The sequence below is a fragment of the Oncorhynchus tshawytscha genome, linkage group LG01 (genome assembly GCF_018296145.1).
Source record: "Oncorhynchus tshawytscha isolate Ot180627B linkage group LG01, Otsh_v2.0, whole genome shotgun sequence".
Lineage (NCBI taxonomy): Eukaryota > Metazoa > Chordata > Actinopteri > Salmoniformes > Salmonidae > Oncorhynchus > Oncorhynchus tshawytscha.
Window position 1 is genome coordinate 32,431,396 of NC_056429.1, and position 10,469 is coordinate 32,441,864.

Consider the following 10,469-nt stretch of genomic DNA (forward strand, 5'->3'; position numbering starts at 1 on the left):
ACAGAGGCTCCTGAGAAGGATTGATAATGTTAGCCTGTGCAACATGAAACACAGGCTCATATCTGACAGGTTTTGTTTGTGTTGTCAGGTTTCCAGCTGCAGCAGCCACAGAAGCCGTGTTTTTATAGCACCTGTTCTCATTCTCCCACAGCATCTCATCGAGGGCTCACAAATCTGCCGGGAGGGATGGACAGGTAGAGACACTCTGCTGCGTCTGTCCCCAAAGCTGTCGCTTGTCCCCCTTGCTCACTACACTGCCAGTTGTTCTGTCATCAGTCATTTTCATAGCCCTCGTAACTGGGGGACGACGGTGTGTGTGTGTGTGTCCCTGTCTCCCTCACTCCTTCCTTTCTTCCTCCTTCTTACCCCCTCCTCTGCTGCCTGTCTTCATGGGAGAGTGATGGGCAAATGGTTTATCGTTGAACTGAGTCGAACATCTCTCTCTGATTTTTCAAGCTTCCTTGATTCCCACCCTGGGAATTCCAAAATGCACAGTAAAATCTCTGAATCACCTCTTAACCCTCCCATCTGCCAATCCTCCTCCCAGCCCAACATGTGGATACTTGTGTGTTTTAGCCAGAGGGGAATAGCAAACGGGGGAATAGAATAGGGAAGTCCAACTAGAAGTAGGAAAAAAATCAGTTGTTGAGCATATCGACCAGTGCTAATTTTTCAGGAGTACAAACTCATTTTCGGGGATTTTGAAGGGATTTTGGATAACTATATATATATACATTGTAAGTATGAGCTTTATACTTTTCTTTTCCTGAATAGAGAAATAGAGAAAACCTTGGGTTGGGACCGTTCCTTTCACATTCCTTTAATTCTGTACTGAACATCAACTGGCCGACCTAAATTGTTTTGCTGCATTTGTTTGCATTTCTAAGCACAAAGGAATTATGCTTCATTGTAAGTGATTAGTAGTTCATATATCGTGAGTCTGATACAGAACATTGATCACTGATAAATGGTCAAACATGACAGATTATTGCTTGTTTTAAACTATTTTGACATGGGGAATGCTCCTTACTTCCGTAGCAAATTGTTGGTTACTCATTTTGAAGTAATACTTGAGATATATTAATGAATCAATAATCATAATAGATTATCAGTGTCTTCTGAAACATCAGCAGATTCTGTAAGCTGAAGTTTAGAGGTTTTCTTTTTCTGTCCCATAATTCATAGCGATACTGTCCAGTTGCTGTTCTGCTTCTGCATTTTTTGGCACAAAAACATCTTTGACTAGACAGGCTTCCTGTGCTTTGTTGCCTCTCTCTCTGTCTCTCTGTCTGTGTCTCTTTCTGTGTCACTCTCTCCTCCCGTCTTTCTCTCTCTCTCCTTCTCTCTCTCTCTCTCTCTCTCTCTCTCTATCTCTCATATCTCTGTCTATCTCTCATTTTAGATCAGCTGTTTCCATCCTCCATTTCTCATGTTAGGTCGAATATCAGGCACAGGGGCATGGACAGGAAGTAAGTCAACATCATGTTCTGTTTAAATGTAAACCATTGGAACATCATCATCATCATCACCAATATCACATTCATCATCAACAACAAACAATTAAGAGTCTCTAGGCTTTTTTGTTGTTTCTGTAGGGCCCCCAAGCCCCCGAACGATGAAGTTGTGTCATGGCGACAGTCCCTCAAAAAACTTCTGGAGTGTAAAAGTAAGACAATGTACTCTTCTTTACTCTCTGTCTTTCTCCACTGATACTGTTGATACAGTCCTACCAAAGCAAGTGCAGAGAAGTGGTGCCAGTATAAGTCTGAAGTCTTGGAATAGGGGGGACAAGTTGGCTGCCATTGTACATATTTTGTCTTGTGTCGATTTAAGTCAGTTCTCCAGCTGTGATTTATGTAATGCAATTAGTGTGCGTAATGTATGTTTGTGTTCCCAAAAGACGAATAACAATTGGCACAGCTGCACGGATCTTTAAGTAAGCTAAGCATTTTGAGAAGGCTACAGTAGGTTACAGGACACAAAGGACAACTATTCCCATATGACATCTGAAATAATGACTCACTCACATCTAAAACAAATGTCATGTTTTTTTGGCATTGTACATTTAACACCCTTATTCTGTTGTATATTAATTTACTGTAACAGCATTGGAGGTTGCAAAATAACAGTAGAGGACCATTTAAAAATGGAAACCCAGAACATCTGTTGTTGTGCTTGAGCAAACATATTCCTTTAATAAGTCTCTGTCATTTAGGGACTCACTCAAACTAAACCAGTTTGACAACTTCATGGGCCAGCCTACTCTCTCTCTAAACCTGCAGGTCATGGGCAGTGGCCATGCTCACATGTGTGTGCCTGCCTGTGTGAATGTGAGTGTGATTCGGTCTGTAATTCTAATTTCACACCATTCTCCTTTTTTCTGTCTCTACTGTGTAGCAGGGCAGCTGGCCTTCAGAGAGTTCCTGAAGACAGAGTACAGCGAGGAGAACATCTTGTTCTGGCTGGTCTGTGAGGAATACAAGACCATCACCTCCAACACTGAGATGGCTGAAGCAGCGAAAAGAATCTACACAGAGTTTGTACAGGTCGACGCCCCCAGACAGGTGCATATAGACATCAGATGGAACATCTCTTTCGGTGCAACTTTATCTTCTTTCTTTCTTAACTCTTTCTCCCTATAACTGTCTCTGTCTGTCTCTCTATTTCCCCCTTTCTCTGTCCAACATAATGGTTTCACAAAGACAATGTTTCATTCATTACTCAATTCCAGATAAACATCGACTGTGAGACCAGGCAGGAGATTACAAACAGCATGTCTCAGCCGACCCTGAGCTGCTTCGACAAGGCCCAGAGAGTGATATACAAGCTGATGAAAAAGGACAGTTATCCCAGATTCCTGAAATCTGAAATCTATCAGGCTCTTTTAGAACCATCAGACGCCAGCTGAGGTTCCAGGACCAGGTGAAGAATAATATCTGTCTACAACCATCAGGCTGTGGGCTGACAGTGATTCAACTCTCTCTTCTCTAACTACCTGTCCGTGTTAGTTCAGCGTGGTTTAACTTTGGGCTGGAGCACAAAACACAGGGCTCTCTCTAATGATAATTCATCATCTAGCTTAGTGGCTCCCAATCGTGTTCTATTATTGTAAGGCGGGATAATCTATCCTTGTGAAAATGCTACAATTATAGATATGATTAAACATTTTATACTATAAAGACTTTATTTACAGTGTAACGTATTATGTATGTTTTATAACTTGTATTATTTTTTACAAGGTTAGTATTATCCATTGGTTATCCATTGATTGTTACTTTGCACATGAGCTGTAATTATTTATGGTATTTTCCCGCTGTCTATGTAAATTAGGATATGTCAGACTTGCAATTAATGTACAAGACAACATTTATGTTGATTTGTTCATTTCTGTGTTTCTGTCTATGACAGGAATTCAACAGGCCAACCAATGCAATTGTGTGTGTGTGTGTGTGTGTGTGTGTGTGTGTGTGTGTGTGTGTGTGTGCATTTGTGTGTGTGTGCATGTGTAATTGCAATTCAAAAGGCCAACACAATCAGCCAACACAATCAGTGCAGCATCAACTGAGGTCGTAGTCTCTGTCTCTCAGTCGTACCCTCATGTTGTTCCTCTTTATCTCTCATAACCAGACCAACCCCAAACATTCTGCTCCCTAGGCCACCAGGCCAATGGGCCATCGTTTGAAACATCTCTCTCTCTCTTTCTCCCCCTCTGCTTCTCCCTTCTGTTTTCACACATTGCACAACGTGATTTCATGTTGTCTACATTAATCTAATATAGTGCTATGTCTAACACCAGTCCAGGTGTATAGTCTCTCCCCAGTCCCCAGCAGGAGTCTATGTACTGTAGAAGCACCACACTATAACACCCATGACATTCCCCTTTTTGCACACAGACCCCCTGCAAGGATACACACCTGGTGTCTTCCACTAGTAAACGTGGATACATGCAAGTGTAGCATGTACAAACCTGCTCTGGGATACAATATCATGCTCACTTGAGTAACACATCAATGTTCTCTCAGTGAGTTACACATGCATGCATGCACCCACACACAAATGGGACTTTAATTGTGTTTCTGGCCAAATCTACTGCATGTGTTGCTGGTATACATCACTCTCTGCAGGAGGCTGTATCATGCTGAGAGGAAACAGCAAGGAATACTGAGACTTAACACAGTCTGTTAAGTCCTGGACTGTAGTCTTATTACTGTCACTATGTCTTCCTATATGGCCCCCTGACATCTTCCTCTCTCCAAAAGCTGTGGCAGTTTTTAGTATACTTTTCCATTCATATCAACAAATCTAATCACTGTTCCAGCTGTATGTGCACATGGACATCTTTCCAATTGGTCATAAGACATTAAAGCCCTGTCTCCACAATGCTGTCTGAATCAGATGTACTGTAATTATTAGCTCTGGGATGGGATGTGGATTTCTGTTTTACAGATGGATGAAAGTAAGTAGAGTTAGGATTAGTATGTGGAATAGTGTTGCCTTTCCAGGAACACATTGGGAGAATTTGATGCTGATGTTTCTGCCAAAAGGCAGGAGGTTTAACAATGTGACCAATTTGTTACTGTCTGTCTGAGTTTGTGAGAAAGTGTGTGTGTCTGTCTGTGTGTGTGTGTGTGTGTGTGTGTGTGTGTGTGTGTGTGTGTGTGTGTGTGTGTGTGTGTGTGTGTGTGTGTGTGTGTGTGTGTGTGTGTGTGTGTGTGTGTGTGTGTGTGTGTGTGTGTGTGTGTGTGTGTGTGTGTGTGTGTGTGTGTTTCTGTCTCACTACAGAGGACTGGAAAGTTCTCCAACCAAGACAGCATCTGACATTTGGGATATGAAACTTGAAGACAGTGTTAATAAGACAGTAGGGTGATGAATCTGAGATGAGACCTGTAACGCAGCATTAAATCAACATGATACTCCGCCAGGCAGGGCTACAGCAGGGATTTAGGTGTCTGCCTCTACCAAACATACTATTACATTCAAATAATCTGTTCCTCTGTCTCCTTTTCCTGGGATGACAATACAAATGTGCCTGAACCAATACAACGATTCTCAAAGCCATATAAACACAATAATAGGACAGGGCATTGTTTGGGCCTAAAGAAAATACAATAACACTGCGTTCTGTATCTGGAAACAAAGAAACCTTACTTCAAGCTCCAAGTTTATCGTGAATTCATGTCCGGTAGCCTAGCTCAAGTTGGCATTACACAGAAAAACACTTTTCTGTGTTTATTCCTTTATACCCTGCTTATGTACACAACATAGAGCAGGTAGGGACAGACAACAACATTGTGTGTGAAATCTCACAACATGACTAGAGGCTTCATGCCATACAAACCACAGATCCCTCTGGATTGGAAGAGGGCTGGGGACATTGGGAAGAAGTATAGTTTTGAAATGCTCGCTACCATCTATCTCGGCGTGTGTGTGTGTGTGTGTGTGTGTGTGTGTGTGTGTGTGTGTGTGTGTGTGTGTGTGTGTGTGTGTGTGTGTGTGTGTGTGTGTGTGTGTGTGTGTGTGCGCGTGTGTGTGTGAAGGACGAACGCCCTCCTGCCTATCTGTGAGAAGGCAGCAATCTTATTCCATTCCGTCACTATTCTGATGGACCCCTGTGAGGACTGGGTGCTGAGTTGGGAGGCAGGCAGGGAGGGGAGGGAGGTGGCATGGCCCCAGCAGGCAGGACTACTCTGGGCTGCAGAGGAGGAGATTACTCCCTAGGACTTTGTGTCTGGCAAAGTAGCTCACGGAGGAAGGGAGATTAGGTGTCTGGGACTCTGCTGAGTCCCACAAATTGTCCCTGGTCCTGACTGGGGAAGGTTTCTTTCACAGTTTAGCTCCTGTAGTACAGCTTCCAGCAACCTAAAACCAAGCTTTAAAGGTTTAGAAATGGGTTTCCTACATTATCTGGGAATGTACCTTATCCCAGGGGTTGGTACCGGTTCAGGGAACAGAACAGAAAACCGGAGAATAACAACCTTTTTAAAGGAACAGAAATGTTATTTTAAAACCATGAAACCGGTTAATACCATTATTTTACATTCCAGGCATTTTTTTTCTAGTCCCACAACAAAACACAACAAAGCGCCTATATGCAAAGCCTTCACTCACTCAAGCAGAAACTTATTCCAGTGTCTGCCTGCAAGCTGCCACTTTTTTCCTGTGCGTATTTAGGCTACCTGCCCCTCCCCACTCCGAGGCATAGGCTACTGTACTGATGTTACAAGCTTGATTCAGAAGACAGGGAGAGTGATATTTAATTAGCTTGAGAAGAATGGATTAACTTGTTCAAAGCTAGTTAAGGATACTATAGGTCTAGTTATCACGTTTCAAGTTGGATTTATTAACTACAAAAGGGTAAGACGTGTTTTTAAGTCCGGTGCTGTTCTGCACAAACAAGCTTGTTAGCTAGCTAGCTCAAAGGACATTCAATGTTCCTCTATATAAGCCGTTCCTCCTTGGACCTAATTCATATAATGCATGGTGATAACCAGCACTTCAAGCCTCCTCCCCAACCCTCTCTGGCTCTCTCCCCCACCCACAACATTTCAGTCGCATCTTGCGCCATAGGCTACACTTGACTATCCATCACGCATGTAAATAACTAGCTTGTCTGCTCTATCCGCACTGATTGATGAAGTAATTTAATAAGCTAAATGTAAAAAATGGTTGATTTCACAGGCTAAAAAAAAAGGAACAGAAAATAACAATATAAACTGTTGCTTTTTGCTGGTCGGAACAGTGTAACGAAATGGGAAAAAAATGGTGTTTCAGAACAAAGTGATTGGAAAGTAATTTTGGTTCCAACCCCTGCCTTATCCCAAGTTCTTTCTGAACACCCCAGTCTGAACACATGCTTGTGCTCACACACACACCAACCACACCTCTGATTCCCTCACTGCATACGCTGCTTTGTTACTGAACTGTTTGGATTTACTATGATGAGCTGTTTACAGGTTTGTTTGGTCAGTGAGTATCTGAGGAAAGTTAGATTAGATTTTTGTCTATTTTTGTGAATCACATGTTATCTGTTCTCAGCAGTACGCTGCTACTGAATGTACAGTACATCTCTCTGTTTCTTATTAAGTCCACTAGATGGCAACAAAGACAACATTGCAAGTGCACATTTCTGCCCTGTTACAAGCAGCAACAATTTATCTTATGTTTCAAACTTTTCAGTACAATGATTAATCTAAAGTCAAGTTTCAAAGACAAATTCAACTTCATGACCAAATAAATCATGGAACAACTTAAATTTAGATTCTTGTCCTAAACATTGAACAGGGACCTAATTGTATCTTTGAATAATGCCATTGCATAAACTTCTTTCACTTATGCGAACAAGTAATTAAAGTCTCTTGCAACCACGTCAACCAGACACAGATGAGGATTTGGACCGTAATGCCTGAGCTGGTTTTTCTCTGAGGGGATTTCAGAAACCACACAATGTGAAACTGTCAGTCTGACTTCTGCCTGAAGCCCCTGTGTTTCCTTGGATGCCAAGCCGTTTCACTTCCACCTCAGTTCAGAGGAAGTCTACGAGGGTTTCACTAAATTACTTGCAACACAGACTCCCACACTGTCCTCAGAGCTGTGGAGAATGGTGCCCCTCATCCAACACTCTGAAGCCCTGACAATGGATGCCAGCTCTCTAGCACCCCCTACACACTCATACGCACACGCACGTGCACAGGCACACTTTTAGCTTCTTAGTTCCTCATGCACCACTCCCTCTTTTCCAATTTCTAGGTTAGATGCCAGTCATTATCTAATGTTTACCGCCAACCCATACTTGGAATCAAATTGAATGAAGTTGAACATTAAGAAACCCATGCATGTTCAACTCAATAGACAGGAGTTGTACTGAAACCAAGCCCAACTGGTTTGTGCTTCTGTTGTCTCCAGCTCTGTGAGACAGGATATTACTCTCTCCTGAAAGGCAAGTTCAGGCAAATTATGTGAGAGATCAGTCTCCTCATTCTCTCAGCTTTCGCTCAGAGGCTGCTTCTCAATAGTCTTAACTTGCTTCCTTTCCTCTTCTCCTTTCCTCTATATGTACTGCCATCTATGAACTGAAAGCAAATTATTAGCTGACATCCACCATATTGCTTTCACTCCACCAGGTTTCCGATTGCAGGTAAAGGAAAGAAGGAGGACAGGAAGCCACTTGTCCTGCATCACAAAACTCGAATTACCTCAACTATCCTAGGTGTGTACGTCATGAGAGGCAGCAGAATAGGAAGCGTGTGCTTGTCCACATGCTTTATACGACAATAAAGCATCAGCAGCACACAGTCATTTCAATGTTGCTTTGCGTAGTTCGACAATATAATTGGCACCCCTTAGATGATATTGTCCTTGACATATTTGCACATTTTCCCAATATAGCTACAATGCTTATCTGATAATAGGGCTCTTCATATTGTCTACTGTACCTCCATGTTGTAACACAATAGTAGTCTGCCCTCCTGTTCTAACACTATGTAAATAGTTATTATTGTAAAGAGAATTTGTTTGCTAAATGCGAGGTGCTAGTGCACTGCAACAACTCCTGCTAGTTGGTCAGATATTATTGACAACAGTAAGAACCTCTCAAGAAACAAAATAACTCAGAACTGAGGCAAGACAGTCTTCTTTCTGTTTGTTTGGAATATTGAAATACTGAATTTCACAATTTATGCTATGTTGCTAAAATGAGTTAAAATCAGTAGCACTTTTGCAATAGGGATTGCCAAAAAAGTGTAATTGGAGGAAATAAATGGTTACATTGGCATCCTGAGGCGTTAGTTCACTCATGAGTGTGAGAAAAGTTATGTTTGCAGTCATATCAGAGGTGGATAGGTGCAAGTTGATTTGAGTGCATTTTATGTAAACCAAAATAATATTTTATCAACCACATCTAGGACCTCTTTCTTGGTACCACACCATCTCATTATCATTGAATTACCACTAAATTAAATTAGCCAGCTGTTTAAAGAGCTTCTAATTGGAGTCATAGGCTGAGGCTCCACTTCAGAGAGAGAGCGAGAGAGAGACAGGAAGAGGGTTAGCTGCTCATTGAGGGTCTTTCTTTCCTGGTAGATACAATGGCACAGCATATTTCCGCTATACATTTAGGAATGTCTCATCAGCTTTCACAAGTAAGATCATTCCCGTCAGGGTTTAACCTTGAGGTCATAGACTACAAATATAAATAATGGTGATTTTAGTGACAATTAGTTGTGATAATTAACCTTTATATGGGAAGTAAATAATTCAATGAAGAAGATGTTGACTTTGAATGTAAAATAATCAAAACATTTGACTGAAGTCCAAGTGAGGGTAAAAATACAGATGGACCCATTTACAGGATTAATCATTTACTTTCAATCCTGTTTGCTTTGGACTACATGTCAACACGTCCCAATGTCCGCATCCTATGACGCAACATCATGACTGACTGGTCGATACACATCCTGTGATGAAATAATAACAACTTGTAGCTCCACCCTTCAGACCTCACAGACACTACAATACAGTGTTCTTTCCTCCTATAGAATTCCGGTGTGACTGCAGGCATTTGTTCCAGCACAGCACTAACACCTGAGTAAGTGAATAAAGGGGTTGTTCATTAGTTGATGATATGTTGCACAATGCTCCATATGTTGGTGGCCTCCTTCCCGTCCTCAACTTCAGTTCCATTACATACACCTGGACAAAGAGAGTGAATGGAAATAGAATAATGTCAAAACTAACAGGGGAAAGCACAATTACTTCTGTTTCATTAAATCACATCAATAGACCTTGGATGAGCATCTGGATCACCCACAGTGATCTTTTCCACCCTGCTACCCAATCTTCAAAATTAAGCACCTGCTATTATAGCTGCTAAACTGATTTGATTTGGGAAAAAAATCAAATAAAAAACACTCAGTCTTTGTATATTGTATATTCAACAAAAATATGAAAGCAACATGTAAACGTGTTGGTCCCATGTTTTATGAGCTGAAATAAAAGATCCCAGAAATATGCATAGAACGCTTACTTCACTCCAGTTTAATGCACACATTTGTTTACATCCCTGTTAGTGAGCATTTCTTCTTTGCCAAGATAATCAATCCACCTGACAGGTGTGGCGTATCAAGAAGCTAATTAAATTGTGCAGGGGACAATAAAAGGTCACTCTAAAATGTGCGGTTTTGTCACACAACACAATGCCACAGATGTCTTATGTTTTAAGGGAGCATGCAATGCTGACTGCAGGAATGTCCACCAGAGCTGTTGCCAAAGAATTGAATGTTAATTTCTCTACCATAAGCGTTTTGGAGAATTTTGCAGTACGTCCAACCGGCCTCACAACCGCAGACCACGTGTAACCTCGCCAGCCCAGGACATCCACATCCGGCTTCTTCACCTGCAGGATCATCTAAAACCAACCACCCAGATAGCTGATGGAATGTGGGTTTGTACAACCAAAGAATATCTGCACAAAC

The 10,469-nt window shown here is 41.7% G+C and overlaps 1 protein-coding gene across 3 annotated transcripts; it reads left to right on the forward strand.

Moving 5' to 3' along the window:
- Nucleotides 1-573: 573 nt before the first annotated feature.
- On the forward strand, nucleotides 574-4,391 carry LOC112249538 (regulator of G-protein signaling 21). 3 transcript variants are annotated; one of them, XM_042320571.1, is made up of 5 exons: nucleotides 574-737; nucleotides 1,403-1,469; nucleotides 1,575-1,666; nucleotides 2,401-2,564; nucleotides 2,732-4,391. In XM_042320571.1, exons 2-5 carry the CDS (start codon nucleotides 1,459-1,461, stop codon nucleotides 2,906-2,908), a joined length of 444 nt encoding a protein of 147 aa, XP_042176505.1. In that variant the 5' UTR covers nucleotides 574-737; nucleotides 1,403-1,458; the 3' UTR covers nucleotides 2,909-4,391. The 3 variants fall into 3 exon arrangements, with proteins under 3 accessions (XP_042176505.1, XP_024275118.1, XP_024275113.1); XM_024419350.2 differs by having other exon boundaries at nucleotides 575-737; nucleotides 1,596-1,666; nucleotides 2,398-2,564; XM_024419345.2 differs by having other exon boundaries at nucleotides 576-737; nucleotides 2,398-2,564.
- Nucleotides 4,392-10,469: the final 6,078 nt, after the last annotated feature.

Bases quoted from the DNA above. Each gene is read 5' to 3' on its own strand.
- LOC112249538 (XM_024419345.2), top strand. The intron at 1,667-2,397 runs GTAAGACAATGT...TCTACTGTGTAG, and splicing joins AAAACTTCTGGAGTGTAAAA to CAGGGCAGCTGGCCTTCAGA. The intron at 2,565-2,731 runs GTGCATATAGAC...ACTCAATTCCAG, and splicing joins AGGTCGACGCCCCCAGACAG to ATAAACATCGACTGTGAGAC.